Consider the following 27,806-nt stretch of genomic DNA (forward strand, 5'->3'; position numbering starts at 1 on the left):
ATTGTCGAGCGGTGTTTTTTTGTGTAAAAGATTCATTTTTCTTGCAAATATGACGTGGAACGGTGATATTTCACGGACTGTTTTCCTTTTCGTTTTTATTTTTGAAAAAAAAAATTTATCTATTAAATTTTAACAACTTTTTTTTATTTTTAAATGATATTTTTTAAGTGATTTTTTATTTTTTTATTTTAAATATTTTAAAATTAATATAAAATGACATCTCATATTAAAAAAAATTATCAAAATTTATTAATCAAAATATTATTATTATTTAATTTTTTCATGGCTGTTGCCCACAACAGTGAGATAAATAATTTGGGTGTCAAAAAGAAACATTTCTGTTTGGTTTACTGAACATTGGGTGCATAAAACACGAAAAACATTGGTTTATTAATGTAGCTGGGTAACTGATCAGTCATGTGATCAATGAAGAGTTTTAAGTAAACGAAAGACTTGGACAGACATGGAAGGGTCACCGACAAAGATGCCATGTCGACCCCCTTCATAAAACTTTCCGACCACGTGCACACCCTTCTGCTCAAGCAATTTCACCAGCTCTCTCTCGCGGTCCACCAGTGGGTCCCCTTCACACCCAAACACCGCAACCCTCCACCCATATACCTTAAACTCATCCAAAATCTTATCTCCACCGTTAACAAATGGATTTGAATACGGGTGATCACGGTCAGCGCCAACGGGCAGCGACAGGTTCCACATCAGATCTGTGATGGGCAAGGGTATAGTGGTGTCCTCGGCAAGCCTTATCTCTGATGGACTCCTCTTCCTCCCACCAAAAAACGGTTGAATCAATATCAACCCTTTAATCTTCAGCGGTTTCAACTTATCCACCTCCGCCGCCGCACGTAGACCCGCCGTGTAGGCAATGTTCCCCCCGGCGCTCTCCCCCATCAGATAGCAGCGGGAGTAATCGGCGTGGCGCAACCAGGCGTCGTTGGAGGCTTTGATCCAGTGCAGCGCCTCCACGGAGTCTTCGTAGGCGGCGGGGAGGCGGTGCTCCGGGGCGAGGCGGTAGTCGACCGAAACGACGACGGACTGCGTGGCGTTGGTCATTCTGACGCAGAAGTCGTGGAAGTAAGTGGAGGCTGCACTGTCGAAAACGAAGCCTCCGCCGTGGTAGAAGACGATGAGGGGTAGTTTGGCGTTGGGGGAATGATGGAGTGCTTTGTGGGGTAGGTAGATCCGCGCCCAGGTGTGGTTGAATTTGTTGATGGGGAGGTCTTTGGAGAGAACCGGTGTAGGGAGCGAGGGATCTGGCGAGGGAGGGCTTTGCGGCGGAATGCTTAAGCGTGTGAGGGTGCCGTTTGGGTTGAGGATGATGTTGAGGGCTTTGTAGGGATCCATGGCTGAGTTAGCAACCGTTGATGCATGGATGAGAATCAGATATATGGAGAACGCAGTAACCACTGTGAGTAGTGTCATGGCTGATATAAATTCCTGTGATTGCCTGCTTCAAAGTTGAAACGGAGTGTTATATATATAATAGGAAAACGTTATAGTTTCGCAAAATGAGATGTTTATGTATATACATACAAAAATACGTACACATCTATTATCATTTATTTAATATTAGTAGAATCTGAAGATAGATAAGTGAAGGAAAGTGGTGTCTACTTGGAGCTTCTGCAACGTGGTCCTGGGTGAGTCTGTGGTTGTCGCCTGAAGATAATTGAGAACAGCTAGCAAATAGGTACAGGACAAAAGAAAAAGTCACAAATAATGTTTTAGCGTGCATCCACAAAAGTAGACAAATTAAGACTGATTTCTTTTCTCTGTAGAATAAGGATGGTAAGATTTGGACTCTAACACCAGTTACACAAATCCAACCATTAGATCGCCCCTATTGATTTCAATTGTGTAGAATTGAACATAGATTAATAAGTAGGTTTAATTAATCGCATAGTACCTGGTTTGGGACTAGTGTGTTAAATAGGTATTCGGTTTTAAAAGAGTGTTAATTGCATTCCAACTTTTGAAAATTGCTTCAATTAGGTCACTTTCAGATAGAGTTGACTAACGTTGTTAGTCAACGTGCCACATGTCAATCTGTGGTTTTTTTTATTTTTTTTAAATTTTTTATAAAAAAATATATAAATGCCACGTGTAAAGGTCCTGTGTGTGACACGTGGCATTGTCAGTGCCACATGTCAGTGTCACTATCAGATGCCATTGTGATGATTTCGATCTAGTCCCCATTTATGTTTTTTCGTTTCAATTTAGTACCTACTTATGTGTATTTGATTCAATTTTGACCTAATAATTAAAATATTTTTTAATAAAATTAAAAGTAATTAAGTATAAAAGTTTTAAAAAAATTAAGTATTTGATATTTATATTAAAATTTAGTGGTAAAAGTCATTTTATTAAGTCATTTTTAATAAAAAAAAAAATAGCATAACATTCATACAAATAATAAATTTGGTCTGAAATTGAGAGAAACATTATAAATATTAGTACTTAATTTTGTAAAAATATTTATACTTAATTATTTTTAATCTTATAAAAAATGGATTACAAAAATATTTTAATTATTAAAAAAAAATTGGGACAAAATTAAATCAGATACACATACTTAGGTACTAAATTGAAACAAAAAGACATATGTGGGGACTAAATCGAAATCAACACAATGACATCTAATATTGACACTGACACGTGGCATTACAATGCCACGTGGCACTGACAATGCCACGTGTCACACATAGGGACTTGACACGTGGCATTTTTAATTTTTTTTTAAAAAAAAATTAAAAAAATTTAAATTAAAAAAAATTAAAAATTTAAAAAAATATCAAAAAAATCACAGATTGACACGTGGCACGTTGACTAACGGCGTTAGTCAACTCTGTCTGAAAGGGACCTAATTGAAGCAATTTTCAAAAGTTGAGATGCAATTGACACTTTTTTAAAAGCAGGTACCAATTTGACACACTAGTACCAAACTGGGTACCTTACGATTAATTAAACCTAATAAGTATATTAATTAATTAATAAAACAATATGAAAATATAAGAATAACATATTATTTTATAGGTTTTAAGATTCAAAATAAACAAATATTTGGATCAAAATATCACAACGTTCACCAGAATCACGAAGATTGCAAGATTGCTAGAGCAAAAAATGATATCCGGTCACATTTTATTTTTAAAAACACATAAATAGGCAGGCGTCGTGGAAAAAATGTGTGGCAGCGCTGAAGAGGACGAAGCCGCCGCCGTGGAAGTAAACGATGAGAGGGTGATGAGGCCATCGGTGCCGTTGATTGGCGGAAATGCACTCTGTTCAACAGAGACGGCCTCCGATAGTCGTTTATTCGGTGGAAACGATTGGAATTGCAGCGGAAGACTCTTAAAGGTTGGATTAGCTCTCGTTCTGACACTGAACTCACACACACACTGTATTTGGAATCCTAGGAGCAGAAATCCTTATCTAAAGGGAAAGGGGAGCTAAGACGAACGGTGGGAGTGATCTCAACCGAACTAACATTCATCAAAGCTAAGTGTTTACAAACAATGGTTTGCCCCTTTATAGAAGAGAGGCAACCGGAGAAAGGAAGGAAAGAAATGGACGCCGTCTAACAATGGTTCCTAACGGCAAACAAAACTAACGGTAACCCTAAGATGAAAAACGTGATGGTGGAAGAAAGGAACCCTAACTCAAGGTTGATGGTTCGCGTGAGGGTTGGGTTGTTACTGAAACCCTAACAAAGGAGGCGCTTTTCAGATGGAGGGAAAGAGAGAGCTTTCTCTCGTGAACACTAGCTGGCAAGTGGAAATGTGAAGTGAGGTTGCGCGAGAAACCCTAGCGGCGCTCCACGAGCATGTGTTGGGTTCATTCTGTAGAAACGTGAAGGAATTGGTGATGCCATGCGGAAAGCAATCTGGGTTGCACGCGAGGACCATGTTGGAAGATGCTGCACGCGTGAAACAGATTGCAAGAGGGAGCTTCTCCCTGCACCTCCAAAGGATTCTTCAGTACCTCCAAAAACTTTTTTTTAATTCCTACTTTGCCCTCTACAGTAAAAGATAAAGATTAAAGAGTAAAATTTATCTCTCCTCCTACAACTTCCACCTTCTACACCCCTCAATATTGAATCCCATTTGACCTAGCCTTTGTGTGGCAACAACAATTCTCCACCTCTTGTCTCTTTTATTCGCGTAACAGCAACAAAAAATTCTTTTTCTAACTATCATTGGAATGAAAACTATTACGGGAAGATGATGCAGGGGATAAGAAATATCACATGTTTTCATTTTGGTAAAAAACGAACGGCTTACGAACAGCTTGAAGCTCTATGGAAACCATTTCGCGCCACTGCAATTTCACTACGAAACCAGGTACTTCCAACGGCGCCTCGACCACTTCAGTTTCTCAAAGCTACCAAACCCTCTGATACCTCAGCTCCTCTACCAAATCCTCCCTCTCTCTCACCTTCCGCACCTCAATCATTCTTTTCTCCGACGTGTCATGGTGGTTCGAAAATGGAGGAGACGACAGTGTGAAGTGCAGGGACAATGGTTACGTGAAGATGCGTTCTGCACCTCCTTCTTCTTCTCCAGCAAGGTTCGTGAATGGCAGGTGCACAGAGGATGGTGGTGACTGGCGAACTGATAGTGGTGGGTTGCGCGCCTGCGAAAATCTGATCGCGGTGATGCGAAGTTGGTGGTCCGGTGACGTGGTTGCTCGGTGTCAGGGCCAAAAAATCCGTTTTTTATATGAAACAAATTACAAAATTCGTTTCATGATTTTTAGAAACAAATTTTGAAAGTCGTTTCGTGAAAATTGTGTTTTTTTTATATGAAACGGATTACGCATTCCGTTTCACAACTTCCAGAAACGGATTTTGAGATCCATTTTTTATTTAATTTATTTCTTAATTAAGTATATAAAAGAAAAATTGTAAAACAAATTAAACTAAAATATACTTAATCTGTAAATTAAAAAATTATTCAATGTATTATAACTATTTTTAATTTATTTAAAGTATATGTTTTTTTAATTTTAAATGTTTTTTTTATTTATTAATTTTTGTTTTATTTTATTGTTTTCACATTTTTTAATATATATCTAAAAATAAAATTATATATATATATATGTATTTAATTTAATTTTTAAATAACTTTTTGAAAAATAAATGTAATTATAAAAATAAATTAAACTAAATGATAAAAAACATGAAAATTTATGAAACGGATTTTGGAATTCATTTTTTTCTGGAACGGATTACGAATTCCGTTTCTGGGAAAAAGTTAAAAATTTTTGAAACGGAATTCATTATCTGTTTCAGAAAAGTATGAAACGGATCCGAAAAGCCGTTTCATAACAAAAAACATGGAAACTTCTGAAACGAATTTTGAGATCTAGTTCATATTTTTCTAAAACGGATCATGAATTCCGTTTCTGAAAAAAAAAATTATAAAATTCCAAACGGATTTGAAATTCATTTCGCTTTTTCTTGAAACGGATCACGAAATCTGTTTGACTGAATAAAAAAAAAAATACAATGAGAGAATGAAGGGACCTCCGTGACTTAACACGAATCTTGGACTAGGACCACCTTCAAAGAGAATGAAGCACAAAGAAGAGAATTAAAATAAAGGAATCACTGACACACTCGGAAAGCACTTTGAAATCTAAAAAATATCAAATTACGCAAAAATACATATATATTTTTTTATTGTTTGTTTTTGTATAAGGTTTGAATGAAAGAGGTGCAGAGTGTGGCGTGCCTTATTTTCATTTGTTCAATTTTTATTGTTTAAAAAAAATAAAAGTGAAACCAATTTAAAAATAAGTTTTGGGTGAAAATAAAAGTAAGAAAAGAAAAGGATAGGAAAGAAGAGAGGATAGATAGGCCTGAGAAGAAGAGACAGAGAGAGAGAGGTCTCTCAAAAATGGCCATTGCCACTGTTTCCACTCTGTGCGCTGCATTCGGGACCCAAATGAAAAGAAAAAATAAAAATAAAACAAGGACAACTGCCGGAGCTTGAACCAGAGACGGGACCAGAGCTTGAAACACATACAGGCAGGAATCACAAACCAGAGGGACCAGAGTTCAAAAGCACAGCACAAAAATTGGTGGAAGAACGGAAAGAAGAAACAGAACTTATGAAAATATTTGGGGGTGCAGTTTTGCAGAAATATAAAGAAAGCATCGATGGTTACAGCAAATTTTGCTTTCACCTACCCACCTTAACACCACCTTGACAGGTAAAAGTTGATTAGGATCAAAAGAGTAATTATAAAAGATACAGAAGAAGGTTTGGGTGCAGGAAGAAGCCCCTTGCAAGATCTGAAGAAAATTGCTGAAGAAATTGGATGTGTGTTGAAGAATTGGGCTCAGCCCAATAAAGATGATGCTACGAAGAAAGATCAAGTGTTGGCTTGCAGGAGGTGTGCGTATGGACATCAGATCATGCGTAAGTAGAATGGGCCAACTAGGCATGATGTGGACTGTAGCAAAAATTGGTGTGCTGGAAGCATAGATACGAATTGGGCCGCAGGCCCAATATCAAATATTTCAATAATTGACTGTATTTAGAAAAACAAACCACTTAAAACAAATTTATTTAATTAAAATTAAAAAAATAAAAGAAATTAAAGAAAATGGATCTAGGCATTGATCCAATGCTATAAGTCTAATTGGGGTTACATTAGAAGGAGGTTTTTGGAGGAATTATGGAGTGCGCGGCCTGGGAGGAATATGCGGGCGAAAGTTTTGTTTGATTGGTTGATGGTGGCGTCTTGGGTGAGAACGGGGATGGGGACGGTGGCATCGGAAGTTGGATGGGTGAGTGGGTCTGCACGGAGGCGAGTGATGGTGCCATCCGAGTTGGGGAGGATTTTGAGATGGTGGAAGGGATCCACTTGGCCAGACACAAACATTCTGCTTCTCCCCTATTTGATCGTTGACTTTAATGTTTAGTGTTCTTTCAATCCATACGTTACTTAAACTGCTGCTCCCACAACTTTGCATTCAGCCAAAACCCAATAATTCACTCCATTCCACTGCGCAACAATCTTTTAAAACTCTCCACTTTTTTTTTTTTTTTTCAAAGTCTTTAAATATTTGTTTTTCCTCAACTTCCTGAGTCTTTCTTTTTGTAACCACCGTTCACTTCAATACATTATCTTTAACGTCTCATTTTTATTGATTCGATGGACATCTCATAAAATATATGAAATATATGTTTTGACTTTGGATGAGTCTCATTTCCCTCCTTCCTTTTTTCACTTTTCTGAGTCTCCTTAAACTTCTTCCTCATTCGCCTCTCCGATTTTACTATCTTCACATTCAATCTCATCCTACACAGTGCAATTGGTTGGTTTGTGGTTATGGTGAATTATTTGGTAAAGAATCAAAAGCCTTATATTTATTCATAGCATCCGCTAGCCAACTAGCCAAAGCTACCTCTATAACTTTTATATTTCTTTATTTATTTACGTCAGCCGGCCTATGTTATATGCGACTAAAACTAGCGTCACAGTTGACCGACTCCACTAAGGCTAGCTTCTAGGTTTTTCAACGCTAGACTTGGTTAATAATATTCCCTTCAATTCTTGTTAGATTCTAGGGTAAACATTCCGTTACGCCACTTTATCCGCGTCAAGGTGGTTATAACGTATTTTAAAGCCACAAAACAGAAATAATACAAAATAAAAATTGAAAACAGAATTCAAATTTCACTTTATATTGCCTCTTTATTCCATTTTAAACTTGTTTTTTCAATTCGAAGTATCGTTGGAGTGTTGACTTCCGTTGTAATTTTATCCCTAAAAAATTATCTTAAAAGATGAAAGAAAAAAATATTTAAATTATATTTGACTTTAATTTCTAAATAATATAAAATGTATTGATTGTATCGAAACAAAATTAAATATTTGTATAAAAAATTACATATAACATCACTCCTACTGAAAGACTCATTCTAAATTAATGACTGTATTGTTTAATCTTGAGTAATGAAAATTTTTACAATAATTTTCATAAAGCAATGAAAATTGTATGAATTTTCACAAATTTACATTTCAACAAGTATATTTAAGTAATAAAATATTGGATAATAATTACTTATTTTTTGAAACAATCTTTTGAACTGTTTCAAGGGTTGATGAATATTTTTTTCTCAATTCTTTTATCATTGACTTAATTTTTTTATTTAATGAATCAACTCTATTCTTAGCTTACGTTCAATCACTCCTTTTTATCATTGACTTGATTGAAAACAATAATTTCAGTAAACGTAGCTTCTTAATAGTTACGAAAGACACGTTAAATTAACACAAATTCGTTAAAATTAATAATTATAATTTTGAATATATATTAATGAATCGTTGATAAAATTCTGGCAAAGAAGAGTAGTCTTCCCGTATTAGCATAAAATTTAGAGTCGTTAAAATGCGCTGTCTGATTTGATCGGACCGTTCATCATGAATTAATCAGTTACGAACTAGCCCATTTCCCATTTCAACTTATTTATTTGTGAGAAACAAAAAATCAAATCTGATCTGTTCTATCATAGATTAAATAGGTTAATTTACTGACTTACCTAATTAAAAAAATTATATTTTCTTTTTTATTTAAAAAACTAAATTATAATTGTAATTAAAATTTAAATAAATTTTAATTAATCCAACATAATGTTTAATCTCAAATATAAAACAAAATCATAAAAGTATTAGGTTTGTATTTGTCAATCCAATATATTAGTTTAAAAAAATAGTCCAACCTAACTCAAATAAAAATAAATAAATCGTGTGACCCTTTTATTTATGAGTGGGTTGGCGACCAACCTGACTCACTATGAATTCAATCCGGATGAGTCAAGTTTTTCATGGATCGAATCAAAAATTAATTCGTACCGAAATTTGTAAAATAATTTCAACCCAATTTCCTCTGAAATCGTGGTGCACTAAGTTGGCTGGCGGGTTCTGACCCACTTTGACAACTCTAATAAAAATGTTCAATGTATTTTAGTTAGTTTTTTACTTTAAAATATGAATTATTTTAACAGCTGCTTTGTTTTCTTTTTTCAGTTATTTTTTTCAAAATTACTTATTGATTTATAATGCTAAAACATACTGTTAATTGTTTTATTACTTGTCTTTCTTCTAAAGTGGTGCATAATATGACTATAATTTAGTAATTTGAAAAAACACACGAGTGACTTAAGATTTGTTAAACTCAATATGAATTTTAGTTTTGCACACTATATCTAGATGCTTTTATGAACTAATCACCTCGTCAGATAAACTTTGTCTCAAATTAATTTAATATAATATTTTATTTTATTTAACTATATTCTGTAAAAAAGAACAATTGTAAATAGAATATTATTACTTTACATTTAACAAATTTTGATACTTATTTTATTCTTTATTTTTTTACAAATATAAATATTTATTTATTTTAATAATTAAATTACTTCTAAAAATATTGTCTAGCGGTGTTGACGACAACAGTGAGATAAATAATTTGGGTGTCAAAGAAACATTTCTGTTTGGTTTACTAAACATTGGGTGCATAAAACACGAAAAACATTGGTTTATTAATGTGGCAAGGTAACTGATCAGTCATGTAATCAGTGAAGAGTTTTAAGTAAACGAAAGACTTGGACAGACATGGAAGGGTCACCGACAAAGATGCCATGTCGACCCCCTTCATAAAACTTTCCGACCACGTGCACGCCCTTCTGCTCAAGCAATTTCACCAGCTCTCTCTCGCGGTCCACCAGTACGTCCCCTTCACACCCAAACACCGCAACCCTCCACCCATATACCTTAAACTTATCCAAAATCTTATCTCCACCGTTAACAGTTGGATTTGAATACGGGTGATCACGGTCAGCGCCAACGGGCAGCGACAGTTTCCATATCAGATCTGTGATGAGCAAAGGTATAATGGTCTTCTCGGCAAGCCTTATCTCTGATGGACTCCTCTTCCTCCCACCAAAAAACGGTTGAATCAATATCAACCCTTTAATCTTCAACGGTTTCAACTTATCAACCTCCGCCGCCGCACGTAGACCCACCGTGTAGGCAATGTTCCCCCGGCGCTCTCCCCCATCAGATAGCAGCGGGAGTAATCGGCGTGGCGCAACCAGGCGTCGTTGGAGGCTTTGATCCAGTGCAGCGCCTCCACGGAGTCTTCGTAGGCGGCGGGGAGGCGGTGCTCCGGGGCGAGGCGGTAATCGACCGAAACGACGACGGACTGCGTGGCGTTGGTCATTCTGATGCAGAAGTCGTGGGAGTAAATGGAGGCTGGACTGTCGAAGATGAAGCCTCCGCCGTGGTAGAAGACGATGAGGGGTAGTTTGGGTCTGGGGGAATGATGGAGTGCTTTGTGGGGTAGGTAGATCCGCGCCCAGGTGTGGTTGAATTTGTTGATGGGGAGGTCTTTGGAGAGAACCGGTGTAGGGAGCGAGGGATCTGGTGAGGGAGGGCTTTGCGGCGGAATGCTTAAGCGTGTGAGGGTGCCGTTTGGGTTGAGGATGATGTTGAGGGCTTTGTAGGGATCCATGGCTGAGTTAGCAAGCATTGATGCATGGATGAGAATCAGATATATGGAGAACGCAGTAACCATTGTGAGTAGTATCATGGCTGATATAAATTCCTGATTGTCTGCTTCAAAGTTGAAACGGAGTGTTATATATATAATAGGAAAACGTTATAGTTTCGCAAAATGAGATGTTTATGTATATACATGCAAAAGTACGTACACATCTATTATTTAATTTTAGTAGAATCTGATGTTAGATAAGTGAAGGAAAGTGGTGTCTACTTGGAGCTTCTGCAACGTGGTCCTGGGTGCGTCTGTGGTTGACGCCAGGTACAGGACAAAAGAAAAAAGTCACAAATAATGTTTTAGTCTAATTTAAAGTTGGCACCCACGTAGACAAATTGAGACTGATTTATTTTCTCCGTAGAATAAGGATGGTAAGATTTGGACTCTAAAACCAGTTACACAAATCCAACCACTAGATCGCGGCTATTGATTTCAATTGTGTAGAATTGACCATAGATTAATAAATATATTAATTAAATAATAAAACATTATAAAAATATTAGAATAACATATTATTTTATAAGTTTTAATATTCAAAATAAACAAATAGTTGGATCAAAATATCACAACGCTCACCATAATCACGAAGACTGCAAGATTGCTAGAGCAAAAAATTATCTCCGGTCACATTTTATTTTAAAAAACACTATTTATTTCACTCAGTCATTTTTTGTATTCTTCTTTATCACTCTCATAAGATTTTTTTCTCCGTCAAAAAATTTGATGTTGGTGACGAGAAAAAATGTTTAAAACAATATATTCAAAGATTGAGTAACCTCATATATACCAGCGATAAATTATCGTACTTGCATGTATGCATTTTATGTATACATAAAATTATTATATAAGTAGGTAATGATATTGTAATGTTATTAATCTAATATATAAAATAAATTTATATTTATTAAAAATAAAAAAAATAATTGAGAGAAGATGAGAAAATAATACAATTAAGAAAAAAAAATGAGAAAAAATAAACAGTTTTATAGGAAACGTGTAAAAGAAATAATTAATTTTTAAAAATTTAACAAATAATTATATTATAAAAAATATAATTGGAATTATAAAATGTGGATACAAAAAAGAGAAATATATTAGACATTCGCTTAAGTTTACACTTATTTAAGCCCGCATTTTGTCTAAATCTGCATTTGGAAAAGCGAAATTCTCGGATCAATAATTTTGCGACTTTATTTTCAACAAAAAAAAACATATAAAATCATTTGACAACTATTTTTGATTCGTTGTGTGATTGCTATTAACCATTTTGTAAAATGTAAAATGCGATTAAGAGTGAATAACGTACCTTGAACTTGATTTAACATATTTTAGGTAATAACTAAGGGGAATTCTTCAGCTTGCTCATATTGATATCAATGTTAATAACACTTTCTCATGATTTAAAGATGACATTACATTTGTTAACTTCAACTTCTTCCATACCGATTGCAAATTTGCTATAATCAAATTTAATCATAGGCTCATGTAGACAATCTCATTCATGATTTGCTTGATCTCTTATAGGATTTATTATATGACTCATTTTGAGAATATTTATTTAATAAATTTTTTTAAAATTAGTTTTTAAGAAATATTTTCCTAAAAAATATTTTTCAATTTTAGAAATTAATTACTATTTTAGAATTAAGAAATAAAAATTGAGATATTGTAAATATTTTATATTCTTATACATTTTGTTATATATAGAAAAAGAGAATATGAATAAAATACAGTAATAAGTTCCTCCATGTAACTTATATCTTTTAAAATTTCATAATTCTACACCCCAATTAAATTTGCATTAAATTTTCTAAATTAATATGCAAACTTAAATAAATATTATATATATATATATATATGAACGTGACAATTTGGTATTAAAATTCAAGTTCGTGACCCAAAATATACGGAATGACTTGGACAAAAATAGTTGAATTTGACCCAAATAATAAAAAGAAACCCGAACTTGTTATATTGACTTGAATGAAATCAAATTTAAGAATCGCTCATTCCTGTAAACACCACTACTGTATTTCATTTGCCGAGCACTCTCATGCCAGTTTAGTTTTTATTGTAAAAATATTAATTATTTGCTTTTTTTCTTTTTTTCTTCAAGTATAAAAAATTTAAAAATAAATGATGGATTTTTTATTATACCCCGTCCTATGATTTGTTCTACTCTCTATTGTCATTAAACAAAAAAAAGCTAATCCATTAATAATTTTGTCCAAATATAAACAATTGGTACTAAATAACATTCTTGTGTTTATTCTGCTTGTAAGTTGTATTCTTAAACATTTTGAAGAGATAATGTCTTTAAAAATGGTTCTTTATTATTATAAATAGTATTGTATAAGATCTAAATAATGTTATTACCACAAAATTATATCATTTCATAATCCCATCTAAATAAAATTATTATACATTAAAATAAGATAAGGAACTCTAGTCTGGAATTAAGTATTTTAGATCTAACTAATTTATGTCCATTCACACAAGGATCCATTAAAATATTATAAATTAAGCATACTTTAGCAGGTATGTGTTGTCTATTGCTTATTATATTCATTGCGTGTGTGTGTGTTACATAGTCATGAAAACAACATTTTAGAATATAAGAGATGGTAAAATAATGATATGAACATATCAGCCAGTAAATACACAAACATTTGTAAATAAGATAAAATGATGATATTTTTTATTTAAAATTTTTATAGCAAAATTTGGTAGAAAAGAAAAGAAAAACGTGAAATAAATTGTTATTATGAGAAATAAAATGGGAAAATATATATACGAGTTGTAACAATTGTAGTACTGGGTAGTAAAAATACACAACACTATGAAATTAACAACTTTTCACCAAATATATTGAATATCCATCACTGATTCCGTGATTAATAAGAAGAATTATTAAAAATTTCAGTTACAAAGCAAGAGTTTATCTTATTCTAAGTTTATCATCATCACTTGGTATTTTCAACCTGGACTGTGTTCTTCTAATCTCTCCGTAGTTTTCTTCATATTTATCATCTCCATTGGTGTGACTTAAAGTTGGAAGAATCTCTTTTCTTCTTCCAATGCCACCCTTGAGCCACTCCACCACCTCTACCATGCTAGGCCTTTTTTCTGGATTACTTTCTGTGCACCTTACAGCTATCATGATCACAGATTTCAACTGCTCTAAATCAAATCGTCCCTTTAATTTTGAATCAACAATATGAGTGAAGTTACCCTTTTGAACATGAGGTGTAACCCACTGAACTATATCCCTTTTCACTCCTCCTTGGAGTTTCTCAATTGGCTTCTTGGCACTCACAATCTCCAAAAGCAAAATCCCAAAACTGTAAACATCACAGCTCTCAGAAACCTTCCCCCACATGGCATATTCTGGAGCCAAATATCCAAGAGTGCCTTTAACCCTTGTTGTCAGATGGCTCACACCCTCTGGTATCAGCTTAGCAAACCCAAAATCAGCAACCTTCGCTTCAAATTCAGAGTCCAAAAGAACATTGCTTGCCTTTATGTCTCTATGAATGATGTGAGGATTTGCCTCGTGGTGCAAATACCTTAACCAAACAAAAACACATAGTTTAATGATTTCAATGTCATATATAATCTCAAACAAACAAGTTTAAGGATTAATGAGAGGTGAAAGGAGCACATACACCAAGCCTTCAGCTGCTCCAATTGCTATGTTCATTCTTCTAGGCCAATCTAACAAACAATCTTTGGCAAGTTGACCATGCAAATGATTCAGCAAACTGTGATTAGGCATGTAATCATACACAATCAACCTTTCATCACCTCCTGCATAGAATCCACGCAACCCCAACAAATTCTTATGCCTCACCCTTCCCAGTACTTCCACTTCCACCGCAAACTCCATCTCTGCCTTTGCAGTCATCGTCTTCAACCGCTTTACTGCGATCTGCAAAGTTCGTTCATTACAATACATTACAAACAAATATCTCATACTTCAAATTAAGACAAGGTTTATCGGAAATAAATCAAATACTCAAAATTTTAAAGAAATATATTATATATCTGTATGAATATAATTGCCTCAACCCCTTTACTTGTTCGACCCCAATAAACACTTCCAAAGCCACCCTCTCCTATCTTGTTATCTTGATGAAAATTATTTGTTGCACGAAGCAATTCCTTCAAGGTGTATATTTCCCATGGATAGTCCCTTTTCTTCTTCTCTCTGCCGTTTCTGCAGAAAAATAAAATACGTAACTCAAAATATGGACGATTATCATCACAAATTTGTGGACATGATATGAATTAATTTGATGAATGCTTACTGCATCTCGGATTGCTCTTTATCACAAAGAAAACAGCTGAAACATTTAAACTTCATTTCTTTGTCTCTCTAGGAATTCACAACTGGAAAATTGACGGAAAATTTCGAGGGAAAGTGGGAAGAAGAGAAAAAATAGATTTGAGAGGAAAGAACCAAAAGATATCGGCAAATGCAAAGAAACAATATAAGAATTAAGAAGTAATAAGATTACGACAAATGGCTGCTGCCTTGGAAGTCAAGGACTTTGAACAGAACCGAATTCAGTGAGTATTATATAATCAAATGGGTGTATGCTAGTGTTTACAAGCTTTTCTCAACCCAAATTTCCATTGAAAATTTCACACCTTTATATATATTCCTGTCGGAGGAACACATTCTTCAACGTTTTATTCAAGAGTTATGTGATTCTTGCCTTAAATTTTTACAACTTTTTTAATTTACTCCTTTTTTTTTTTATGTTTCCTCGATAAATCAACTATCTTATTTCAGATAATATATTTTTTGAGAAAAATGTAATTGCTTCTGTATATATTGTATTAATGGTAATTTAAAAGGATAATGATGCAAGCAATCAAAGTATAGGTAATTGTTTGGTTCTTTCTAGTAGAACAATTTAAAAATGGTGGTACAAAGCTAATGAAAGTGTAAAATATGTTGGGGTTGTAACTAGTTGACAAAAAGTCTTAATCAGAGACGGTTAGCAATTGCTCGTTCATAATAAGAAAAGAATAGTCCATAATTGTGCTTTTGGGACAAGTTCTATGAAAATTGGGGTCCAATGAGGAGTTTGATGTAAGCAATACAATTTTTTCTAAAATAAAATTACTGAAAACAGTTTTATCATTAGCTTTTAGTTGATCGTTTCGTTGTTGTTCTTATCTGAACCTGTTTTTTAAGGTTTAATCTTCAAATTATATCTTCATTATAATAAGCATTGGGCCGCACGAAAATAAAGAGAATATTTGTTTAAGAAATTGTTTAAATTAACACAGAAAACATTGCGTGTAATTTAATTTAAATTGATAAAGATACTATTAAATTTAAACCACCCTACTTGAAAACTAAACTATCCTATAAATATACTGTTTGACTGCAAAAAGGAAGACCGTTGTGCATTAAAGCTATTACAATAATAAAACAATTACCGATGACATTAATGTTGTTCCTTTTGAGCAGGGATCGACAAGGTGCGGTACGTGTTATGCTAATTTATAAAGGGTGAAATATGTTTTTGTTTTCTTAATTTTTTGTGGAAATTAGAAATATTTTTTTATTGAAATTTTAAACTAATTTAGTTCATTAATTTTGGAAATGTGTGTATTTAGTTTTTTTAACCAAATTTTTTCAAGTTTATTTGACGTTTTAAACGCATTTCATGATAGTATTTGAGTTGTTTACATCATTTAACTCATTTTGGCCGTTTCAATGTTTACTTAAAAACGTATTTAAAATATTAAATAAACTTAGCAAAATTTGGTTAAAATGACTAAACTCACCCATTTATTAAAGATGAGAAACTAGATTGGTCTAAAGTATCAAAGAAAGACTAATTCTAATTTTCACTAAACTAAAAGTTAAGGGACCAAAAATATATTTAACCTTAGAAAAAATTCATCTTCATCCTCATACTCAAATTTAACGGGTTTCAAATTTTTATCCCATCCATATCCTTAACCAGTATAATTTCGTATCCATACTTGTACCCGTTTTCTTACTACTTCAATATTAATTTTAATTAATTTTTATAAAATAATAAAAAATTATTGTAAAGGAAATATAATATTATCAAATATTCAATATTAAGAGAATGATTGTTTCTTCGATATCAAATACTTTGAAATAAATTATAATTATTTACATTTTAGATTAGAATACCAAATAAAATTTCATGAAAACCAAAACATTTATTAAATTTGCAAACATTAATGAAACTTAGTTGATAAAATTTAAAAATATTTTTAAAAAAAATAAAAGGAAAACAAATATTAAAATTAAAATATATTTTAAATGTTTATTTACTTCAAATTTTTAAATTCTAATGAATCTCTTTTTTATACACTAATAAAAGTTATAATACATCATTTGATCAAAATGACGAAAGAACAACTAATAAACATAATAATAAAATTTTGACATAGATCTTGTATCTTTTGAACTCCAATATATGTTGGATGGTGATAAAAAGTTATTCATGACAATTACATTAAATTTTTATATTGTAGTAAATAAAAGTTATTTATACAGTTATAGTGAGAAAATTTGAGTACGATTGATAATGAGTTAGAAAATAAAAAGTAATTAGATAAAATATATCGAAATAATATTCTACATGATGAAAAAAACAACAAATAAAAATATTAAAAAATTAACAAATGTGTGTCTTAGAAACAATTTGAGAGACTATCGAAAGAAATCGCACAAAGAAAAATAAATGTATAATTAAGGGTATGATAAGATGAAAAATATTTTAGAGATATAAGAAAACTTTTCAAATATCAAAATATATACTCAATGGTTTAGAAATAACGAAAAATTATTTTAGTGAAACAAAAGAGTTATTCAAATGAAACAAAAATGAATAATAATAAGTAATTTTTTTTATATTACCTAGTAAGTGAAAGGTTTATATTATGAACACTGAAATCGAGAATATTAAACATTCTCATGTGAAAAGAAAATCTACAATAAATAAACATATTAAAAAATAATAGAAATATTCAAATGTGAGACATAACTTTATTTTTTAATTGATATACATCATTTTAACATAATTATATAAAGGTTATGATAAGAAGAAAAATATATTGGAGATGCAAATGACTTTTATGACAAACCAAATAACTAAGAGAAATAAAAAAATAGAAAGTATATATATATATATATATATAGTTACTTAATTAATTGTGAATATTTTAATAATTTAAACAATGAGAAATAAATGGTGGGGACAAGTATTATGATAGCGATATGTACATTTTCATACCCATCACTCTACCAATCGAAAAAGTCAGGGGGATTTTTCATATCCATATCCAGTCAATATGAAAATTCTCCATTAAAACGAGAACAAATTCGGATAATACTCACAGAAGATATTTATTTGTCATCTCTATCATTGACCTTGTAATAGTAGGTGGGAGTGAACTTGTAATAGTAGCATGAATTTAATGTGACGTGAAAATATATATAATCTTTACCTTAATAAGATATTTTAGCAGTATATAGTACTTAAAAAATAAACATCGTGGTATACTTTACCAATATATTAATTGCAGCTATTAAAAATTATTAACATCCTTTCACTTTATTTTTTAAAAATCCGAGTTTCGAACAAATTATGTAACCCCGTTCCATTTTTTTTATTAACAATGAAAATAATATAAAGTAAAATAAAATAAAATGATACAAATAGAGTGGAAAAGGTGTATTAGTTTGAATGGATAAAAATATAATATAAAAAAGAAGGGTTTAATTACTCGTATAGTACCCAGTTTGGGGTTATTGTGTCAAACAGGTACCCGGTTTTAAAAAAGTGTCAATTGCATCCCAATTTTTAAATATTGTTTCAATTAGGTCTCTTTCAAACAGAGTTAACTAACGCCGTTAGTCAACGTACCACGTGTCAATCTGTATTTTTTTTATTTAAATTTTTTTTAATTTAAAAAAAAATAAAAATGCCACGTGTCAAGTCCCTGTGTGTGACACGTGGCATTATCAGTACCACGTGGCATTGCAATGCCACATGTCAGTATCACTATCAGATGTCATTGTGTTGATTTCGATTTAGTCCTCATCTATGTTTTTTCGTTTCAATTTAGTACCTACTTATGTGTATTTGATTCAATTTTGACCTAATATTTTTTAATAATTAAAATATTTTTTTATAAAATTAAAAGTAATTAAGTATAAAAGTTTTACAAAAAATAAGTATTTGATATTTATATTAAAATTTAGTAGTAAAAGTCATTTTATTAAGTCATTTTTAATAAAAAAAATAGTATAACATTCATACCAATAGAAATTTTGATTTAAAATTAGTAAGAGACAATATTGTTCTATTTTGAAAAAAAATAAAAATTAACAAAACATGAGTACTTAATAAATATTATAAATATTATAAATATTAGTACTTAATTTTGTAAAAATATTTATACTTAATTATTTTTAATCTTATAAAAAATGGATTACAAAAATATTTTAATTATTAAAAAAAATTGGGACAAAATTGAATCACATAGACATACTTAGGTACTAAATTGAAACAAAAAGACATATATGGGGACTAAATCGAAATCAACATAATGACATCTGATAGTGACACAGACACGTGGTATTACAATGCCACGTGGCACTGACAATGCCACGTGTCACACACAGGACCTTGACACGTGGCATTTTTATTTTTTTTTTAAAAATTAAAAAAATTAATTTTTTTTTAAAAAAATAGAAAAACCACATATTGACACGTGGCACGTTGACTAACGGCGTTAGTCAACTCTGTCTGAAAGGGACCTAATTGAAGCAAATTTTAAAAGTTGAGATGTAATTGACACTTTTTTTAAAATCGGGTACCTATTTGACACATTAGCCCCAAACTGGGTACTATACGAGTAATTATACAAAAAGAAGACGAATTATTTAGACGAATGACAAAATAAATTATCTGAAAATATTTATACTAATTAAAAATGTAATTTTTCATATATGTACTTTCCTTAACATAATCTTCCTTATATTCTTCAAAATTGTGTTATATTCTAAACAAAAAAAATCCCATTTCATTTTAATTTAAAAAATTAATATTTTCTAATTTTCCCCTAAAAGTTTTTTTTTTTCTTCTGAATGAAACAATAAAATATAATATTTCTATTATATCTCTGTCCTATTTGTATTAATTTTACTTCCGTCCACTACACAGTCCACTACACACAGTCCGATTGAAATAGTTTCATACTAGCATTAATTTTCTCATTTTTTCAAGGTTAAAAAAAATGCAGCACAAAATAAAGAGAAAATTAAAATACTTCTTTAGTTTTAAAATAAAATTTCATGTCTCTCTCATTTTTAACTAAATAAAAGAAATATGATTTTTCTATTTATATACTTTAATTTCGTGTATACACGTAATGACATCAATAATTTTTTCCTTCCATTATCCAAATAATAAATTATGTTTAGAAAAAATTATAAATATAATTAGTAATTAACGCATAATTAAAATAACTTGTTTGAAATTAATTTCTAAATATGTCAATAATTTCTCATATTTTATTCCTCTCTATCATCCTTCCATTATCCAAATAATAAATGATGTTTAGAAAAAATTATAAATATAATTAGTAATTAACGCATAATTAAAATAACTTGTTTGAAATTACTTTCTAAATATGTCAATAATTTCTCATATTTTATTCCTCTCTATCATCTTTCATTTTGAGTCAACTTCTTAAATTTTATCTTGTTATAATTAATTCAAATTTGTAAGCAAGGACTCTGGCTCGATGTGTTAATTATTGTGTGAATTCTTGTAATATTTTAGCACCCGATAATTTTATTTCTTTTTCCGAATAAAAAAAGTACAATTTTGTTGATGTATTCAATACATTTTTCACATTTAGACTTTTCCAAATGTGCTTTTCCTCATATTTTCTTGTTTTCATATCCTATATTACGAACATCATAGATTATCTTAATTATTATTGGCTAATCAAGGTAAGTAATATGTCAATTTATGACCTGTACAATATAGATTCAGTAGGTAATTTTCTCATTCATCATATGTAAATGTATCTTATTATAAGGTCAAGGATAAGATTGAATTATTGGAATAGCATTCTATATTTTTTCTTGGTATTCCATATCAACGTTTTAAAAGCTTTTTCTAATAACTATATTTATAGCACACGGATTAAGTTTTGGAAATAAACAAACTTTAGTGACGAAAGATAATACGAAGTAAAAGACAAATTAAAACTGATTAGTTCTTGAGTATTGAAAATAATTACGTTCTCCATTGTTGAGAAAAAAAATTGATCTGTCTAACATAGGTAAAAAGAAATTAAGTTGAGCTGCATCAACAAAAATTATGTTAGATGAATGCAGCAAATTAAAACGTTTGATATTTTTAGGCAATAGATGTTTATGGTCTTGGTTTTATCATAAAAGAGGTTTGGATCCTATCTCGTAATATGGGTTTGTATCATGACCGATATAAGCTTTTGCCTTCTGCACCCCACCATATTCTCGTGCACTTTCTCATATTTTTGAAATGATCATTTCATTTTCCATAAAAGAAAAGTGAATTCCAAATTATATATACTGAAAGCTATTCGGAATTTTCGAAGCAATATTTTCAGAATAAAATTTCTTAAATGAAAATTTCATTGAAATTTTCAGAATATGTTTTTTCGAATAAAATTTCTGAATGATGTGAAATGTGTTTTGAATAAATTCTTCAGAATGAGATTTTTTAATTTTTTTTCCAGAACTCAAAATGCCTTTTCAGAATATATATATATATATATATATATATATATATATATATATATATATATATATATATATATATATATATATATATATATATGAAATATGTTTGGGAAAGCATTTTCTAAAACATAAGAAATGTATTTTGAAAAAAACTTTTCAGAACGACTGTTTTCTTTTATATATTTTCTTTCATCTTCCTTCTCCTCGTGAAACATTTTTTACCTTCTTTTTTATTTTCTTCAGGCCAGCATTAATAAAGTTTAACTTTTGGAATTTATAATCAAATTCAAGGTAAATAAGAAATATATCTCATTGGAGGACAAAAAGATTGTGTAATTTATAATCAAATTCAAGTTACATAAGAAGTACATCTTATTGGATGACAAAAACAGATTGATTAATACATTGTACAAGAAGTAATACGCAATTCCTCACAAATTCATGGTATATAAAAAGTACATTGGAAAACAAATGGAATAAGATTGATTAGTAAGTTTATAAAAAACTCATATGCAGTTTTTCACTTATTTGTTCATTGTTCCCCATTTAGATCGTATATCTGATTTAACTTTTTTTTTCAAGTCAGCCACCTAATGCAAGCAATAAGAGTTATTTGTGTAACTTATAATCAAATTCAATGTACATAAGAAGTACATCCATTGGATGAAAAAAAATATTAGTTAGTAAATTTTTAAAAATTATACGAAAAGTAATACGCATCTCCTCAATAAATATAAATTTGTGGGATAAAAGAAGTACATCGCATTAGATAACAAACAGAAGATTGATTAGTAAGTTTAAAAAAATGTATAAAAAGTAATATGCAGTTCCCCATTCATTTGTTCCTTGTTCCTTGTTCCTCACTTAGATCGCATATCTGATCTAACTTATTTCTTGTTCAAGCCAGCCACCTAGTGCAAGCAATAAGGGTTGATTTGTGTAATTTATATTCAAATTCAATGTACATAAGAACTAAATCACATTGGATGAAAATAAAAAGATTGATTAGTAACTTTTAAAAAATACGCAGCTCCTCACAAATTCGTGATATATAAGAAGTACATCCCATTGAATAACAAACAAAAGATTGATTATTAAGTTTAAAAAAAATGTACAAAAACTAATATGCAATTCCTCACTCATTTATTCATTGTTCCCCACTTAGATCGTAGATATGATTTTACTCATTTTTGTTTAAGTCAGCCACCTAGTACAAGCAATAAGGATTGATTTGTGTAACTTATAATCAAATCCAATGTACATAAGAAGTACATCCCATTGGATGATGACAAAAAAAGATTGATTAATAAATTTTTAAAAATTGTACCAAAAGTAATACGCAGTTCCTTCCTCACACATTTGTGGTATATAAGAAGTACATTCCATTGGGTAACAAATAGAAATTGATTAGTAAGTTTAAAAAAATGTACAAAAAGTAATATGTAGTTCCTCACACATTTGTTCATTGTTCATCGATCGCATATATGATTTAACCTATTTTTTGTTCAAGTCAGTCACCTAGTGCAACCAATAAAGGTTGATTTGTGTAACTTATATCAAATTCAATGTACACAAGAAATAAATCACATTGGATGAAAGAAAAAAATTGATTAGTAAATTTTAAAAAAATGTACGAGAAATAGTCCTCACAAATTCGTGGGATATAAGAAGTTCATCTCATTGGATAATAAACAGAAGATTAATTAGTAAGTTTTAAAAAAAAATCTACAAAAAGTAATATATGCAATTCCCCACTCATTTAGTAACAAAAAATATGTTTAAAGAACAATTTCTTTGGTGGTCAAAACCTTGGTAGTTAATTTTGGTGACCAATTAGAGACCAATTCATAATAAAAATTATTTAGTTACAAATTTAGAGATTAATTATAAATTTTTATTCATAATAAAAATTATTTTACTTACCAATAATTTTTAGTTTCTAAGTTGACATCTAAATTGATCAATATAATGACTACTTATTTTTCATCATTAAATTTTTTCATTATTTAAGATTTTTTTTGTAATGTGTGATTTCTTTTATAACTATATATTAAACTATATATTCAAAAATTTTATATTAATGATAATAATAAAATATATAAATTTTTTAGTATATTATTTTGGCTCTTCCAAGAATGCTGAAGATATGTCACTGATGTTAATGATCAATTTAGAGACCTATTCATAATAGAAATAATTTTAGTTATTAATTTAGAAATCAATTATATTTTTTTAAAACTATTTTAGTTACCAATTTAAAAACCAATTATATTTTTTTGAAACTATTTTAGTTAAAAAAAAATAGTTCATAAATTAATATGTAAATTCATTTTTATAGTGATTATTTTTTTCATGACTAAAATCGATCATTATCTAGGTAGTGCATATAATTTTTTATTTTTAATTTATCAAATATTTATTTCAATAAGTCTTTTTTATGTTTTTCTTACATAAATTTTATATCCTTTTCACGCAATACACTGTAAAGTGATATTTTTTTAAATTAAATTTAGATTCTTACAACTTTTTATTCAAAGGACATAAAATGAGATGTTTATGTATTTTCGTCACAAAAATTAATGCCCTTTTCATAAATACAAATATTTTCAAATAATTTATAACTTTAGGTTTTTATTAACTTTCAGCTTATTATTATTTTATACTTAATTTTCACTAAAACTTAACATAATAATGTTTAAAATGAAAAATTAGTAATTTAAAAAAAAAGTTATAATGAAAATAATGCAAGTTTGTGGCACTTTTGCAATCCCGAACTTTAATGATGGAAAGTAAGTATAAGTTCATTATATCTGGGAACAAAATAGGGGTTGACGGGGCAAGAACTTGTGTATTCTTGTCCCCAAACAAAAAAATGTTGCATATACTATAGTTGTTGGGATTAGGGGGGTCTGGATAAGATCATATGACAGAAATTAATATGCTAACCGAGCATGTGTTAATTCCTCAATTGAATATAGATAAGTAGATTCATTAATAATAAGCCAGTGTTCATAAAATATTGCAATAATGCTGTTGGAGAAGTACTTAAAGAAGCATTCTCAAGATTACCTTAGTTGTCATATCTTTGCTTCCCTGATTTAAGTTGCTTTGTCTATACTTGGTGGTTACAAATCCATTTCGGGTATTCATTTCATTACATAATATAATATATAGTTCAATAATATTTGGGATACCATGTAGTTTAACACATACATCAAAATCAAGTTGTTTGATGCATGATGGACCCTGATAGATATTGCAATCAATTGATATGCAATACATTTTAACTCATTTTAAATTGTGTAGGATACCCAAAACAAAATGTCGAAACTAATTTATTTATAGATATATTAACATCCACTCAATTATTAGGGTTTACTTAATTTTAACACAAATGCCACAGTTAACTCCCATACATTTGCAATCAAAGATAAATTAGGAGATGCTGCAAGAATTATAAAGTTTAGTGTTAATATATATATATATAGTCAAATTATTTAATTGACGGTTGATTGAGCTGTTATATACAATTCTAATGATTGTAGTCACTAGTGTTAACTAATCAAATTATGGTAAACCAAACGGGTACTTGGTACGTAGGTTATAGATGTGGTTGGATATAAAAGATACGGTTCACATCGAATTATTCTCGGATTTTTTTGTTAGTGCAGAATGCTGGTATTTGAGAGTGGTCTAGTATAATATTGTGAGTTTATATTCATTTCTATTTTCTGTTTTATCCTAGGGGTATATCCAAGGTTGTTTCTTTCTAATTTCTATACATCTTTGTATATGTCATTCTTCTTTGGCTGATTAAAAAAAATAAATAAAGAAAATTGATTAGAGCCAGCACAAATCCAAAATAGTTTTAATACTACGAACTAATGATCCTTTAAAACAGTTAAATTCAAAACCAGATAGTAATGCAACACGTTACTAGTCAGAAGTGATTGCAAAACATTCAACTACAATGCATGACATGGTTCTGATTTCCACTAGAAAAGAAACTAAACGAGGTCATGGAATACCGCATTACCATTTCTGAACTTTACTCTTTCAACTGGTTTCGCTTCAGAGTATTCCAATGATCATGACAACCAGCGACTAATTGTCCAGATCAATAATATCACCACACAGTACATCTTTCATAGTATATCAGCAGTTTTTAGATTCAGATAGTATCTCCTCCGAACCTACAATTGTAACAAATGTTATTATTTATTAATTCAGATGTATATTATTATAAAAGGATTCTACTGTGTATGAAAAAATAGTTTTCCTCATGTAAATATTCGGACAAAACCAGACGAAAAAAAAAATGAAAATTTTGTGCACATAATATAAGATTTGTACATGAAGATGATATCGCTGCGACAAGCTTCCTTTGCAGTTCAGTGTAATCAGTCCCAGTCATCGTATATGGAACCTTCAAGAAAGATTATGAAAAGACAGAAAGAATCAAAATTTTAACTGAAGACATCACAATACGCCATGCATGCTCATTGATAACTTAAAAATAATTAATCGATATGGAACCTCTAATCGGATAGTGTGTATGAAGCTGTCATCTGTTTTGGTGGAGGTACAGTTGAGCACATCAAGCCCTTCTTTAAGAACCATATGTATCACTCTTGACAAAGGAAAGACATATTTTCTGAAGCTGTAACTACACTTAATCTGAACACCTCCTGGAAAAGGATGAACAATGACACATATTGGAAGATGGGTAGTGCTAAAGCTTTCACTATCAGAGACAACAGGACTCAAATCGGACAACTTCTTCAACTTGTCTCTCTTTGCTTGCAACTCTTTCACTTTATTTTCAAGGTGTTTGATGTATTTCGTACCCTCGTGCATGTGATCAGAAATTGAGCGTTTTCCCTGATGACGGTCATCAAGATATAATTTAATTACTCAATAATATTGTAATTCCCTCAATGGCTTATATTAGTGAAATGAAAAAGATATAAAAATGGTAAAAAACTGTGTAGCTATGGTGTTTTACCTTAATATATTCAAGAGGCAGAAGAGATCTGAAGTCGGTGCAAAGCCTCGTCATTTCTTGCCTTCTTTGTTTCTCGGTCTCTCTATGGATCCACCTCTTGTTTTCATCCATGGTGGTGATCTTATAATCTTCCTTTGTCCAAGCTGGTAACTTTTCTCTCTGCTTGCCCTTGGTAGTGCCCATTTGAGCTGTACTCGGAATGGGAGCACTAGCATCGATGACAGGATCGTAGAAGATCTGATTTTCTGGAGGGGTTGTTTGGATTGGTAGGGAATAGTAATTATCAGTTGTAATCTCAAAGTACAACTCATCAGTAGGGTGTAAAGGATTCATCGTAATCTGGTTGGGGCACTCAAAGGTTTGGTAATTAGGGTTTCTGATCGATTCCCGTTTGACTAATATATATATCCTAGGATCCTCAAATCCCCCACCTGCATAAGATAAGAATCCATCTTACCTGCCATATCAACGTTCTTGTTTCTATTTTCTTTGCTCTTTTGTCTTTCTCTTATTAGTTAATATTATCTTGTGGGACATGGTGTTTGCACTACTTTCATGGATCATCAAATTTTAAACACTCTATTTTGAAACTTGTTTCATTTACATACCAAATTTTTGTTCGCCCTTTCTACTTTGACTTTGTCGGTTGGTACGTTGTGAATCGAATCTAGCCGATCCTTATTTCAACAAGAGAAAGTGCCAATGTAATTTTTCTCATTTATTGTACATATTCAAAGAAATTGAAGAAACTTGTATAAGATTATTGATCAGGTGTTTTTAAAATTAATTTGAGTTTCCTCTTAATATTGAATATCATTAAGATTTATGCAAAAAAAAAAAAAATAGAGCATTAGGTAAAATTTCAACTCCAATTATAATAAAACTTCTGGTATATATATTGCTATCTTTAAAATAACATGCACGTGTGTACAATATTGTTATTTCACCAAATCCAAGTTTTATTCTAAAAACAATCATATACAAGCTACGTTTGGAAATTTTTTGTACAATAACAGTGTTAAGGTTCAGTTCTAGGATCCGTATTACTTAAACCTCTCATCGTTCAGCTAACTAGATTCATACACGCTTTGACAATATTTTACTGAATATGATACTTTGTGATCTTTAGGTATTCTCTTGTAGGCGCAGTATGAATCCTTTAATTTGTTTAGTTTTTAATTTAATTATTAAAGTTCTCACGCTTGCGAAGGTTTTATCTTTTCTTAAACTGAGTATAATTGATTAAATATAAGGTCTCCACAAGCCAAATAAGTTCTAAATTAAGCTGGCTTGAAGTTTAGTTAGTTCATTATCTTCTTTTTTATTTGATGCCGTTGGTCTCCAAGTATTTAAACAACATCTATAATGTATATTTAAAACTAAAATATTTATAATGTGATATTTATTTTCTTCTTTACACA

General features: G+C 30.7%; 3 protein-coding genes and 1 pseudogene across 4 annotated transcripts; all 4 read right to left on the reverse strand.

Annotated features, from left to right (window-relative positions):
- Positions 1-320: 320 nt before the first annotated feature.
- LOC114191488 (carboxylesterase 1-like) lies at positions 321-1,481 on the reverse strand. The gene has a single exon (XM_028080675.1). The coding sequence runs from the start codon at positions 1,438-1,440 to the stop codon at positions 424-426; it is 1,017 nt and encodes a 338-aa protein (XP_027936476.1). The 5' UTR covers positions 1,441-1,481; the 3' UTR covers positions 321-423.
- A 7,989-nt stretch (positions 1,482-9,470) lies between these two features.
- LOC114192364 lies at positions 9,471-10,673 on the reverse strand (annotated as a pseudogene).
- A 2,718-nt stretch (positions 10,674-13,391) lies between these two features.
- Positions 13,392-15,203, reverse strand: LOC114192145 (PTI1-like tyrosine-protein kinase At3g15890). 2 transcript variants are annotated; one of them, XM_028081763.1, is made up of 4 exons: positions 14,893-15,203; positions 14,654-14,801; positions 14,251-14,513; positions 13,392-14,151 (listed from the first exon to the last, which is right to left on the reverse strand). In XM_028081763.1, exons 1-4 carry the CDS (start codon positions 14,946-14,948, stop codon positions 13,524-13,526), a joined length of 1,095 nt encoding a protein of 364 aa, XP_027937564.1. In that variant the 5' UTR covers positions 14,949-15,203; the 3' UTR covers positions 13,392-13,523. The 2 variants fall into 2 exon arrangements, with proteins under 2 accessions (XP_027937564.1, XP_027937563.1); XM_028081762.1 differs by having other exon boundaries at positions 14,648-14,801.
- Positions 15,204-25,317: 10,114 nt separating this feature from the next.
- Positions 25,318-26,824, reverse strand: LOC114192242 (transcription factor bHLH36-like). Its single transcript, XM_028081901.1, has 4 exons — positions 26,386-26,824; positions 25,917-26,261; positions 25,734-25,806; positions 25,318-25,573 (listed from the first exon to the last, which is right to left on the reverse strand). Exons 1-4 carry the CDS (start codon positions 26,716-26,718, stop codon positions 25,536-25,538), a joined length of 789 nt encoding a protein of 262 aa, XP_027937702.1. The 5' UTR covers positions 26,719-26,824; the 3' UTR covers positions 25,318-25,535.
- Between the last annotated feature and the right edge of the window lie 982 nt (positions 26,825-27,806).

This window comes from Vigna unguiculata, chromosome 7 (assembly GCF_004118075.2).
Source record: "Vigna unguiculata cultivar IT97K-499-35 chromosome 7, ASM411807v1, whole genome shotgun sequence".
Classification (NCBI taxonomy): Eukaryota; Viridiplantae; Streptophyta; class Magnoliopsida; order Fabales; family Fabaceae; genus Vigna; species Vigna unguiculata.

Excerpts from the sequence above, each read along its gene's own strand:
- LOC114191488 (XM_028080675.1), bottom strand. The coding sequence starts at position 1,440 with ATGACACTACTCACAGTGGTTACTGCGTTCTCCATATATCTGATTCTC.
- LOC114192145 (XM_028081762.1), bottom strand. The coding sequence starts at position 14,948 with ATGAAGTTTAAATGTTTCAGCTGTTTTCTTTGTGATAAAGAGCAATCC. Across the intron at positions 14,802-14,892 it reads AAAGAGCAATCCGAGATGCA|AAACGGCAGAGAGAAGAAGA; the intron begins GTAAGCATTCAT and ends ATTTTTCTGCAG. Across the intron at positions 14,514-14,647 it reads GAACAAGTAAAGGGGTTGAG|ATCGCAGTAAAGCGGTTGAA; the intron begins GCAATTATATTC and ends CGAACTTTGCAG.
- LOC114192242 (XM_028081901.1), bottom strand. The coding sequence starts at position 26,718 with ATGAATCCTTTACACCCTACTGATGAGTTGTACTTTGAGATTACAACT. Across the intron at positions 25,807-25,916 it reads TACACACTATCCGATTAGAG|GTTCCATATACGATGACTGG; the intron begins GTTCCATATCGA and ends TCTTTCTTGAAG. Across the intron at positions 25,574-25,733 it reads CGCAGCGATATCATCTTCAT|GTTCGGAGGAGATACTATCT; the intron begins GTACAAATCTTA and ends TTACAATTGTAG.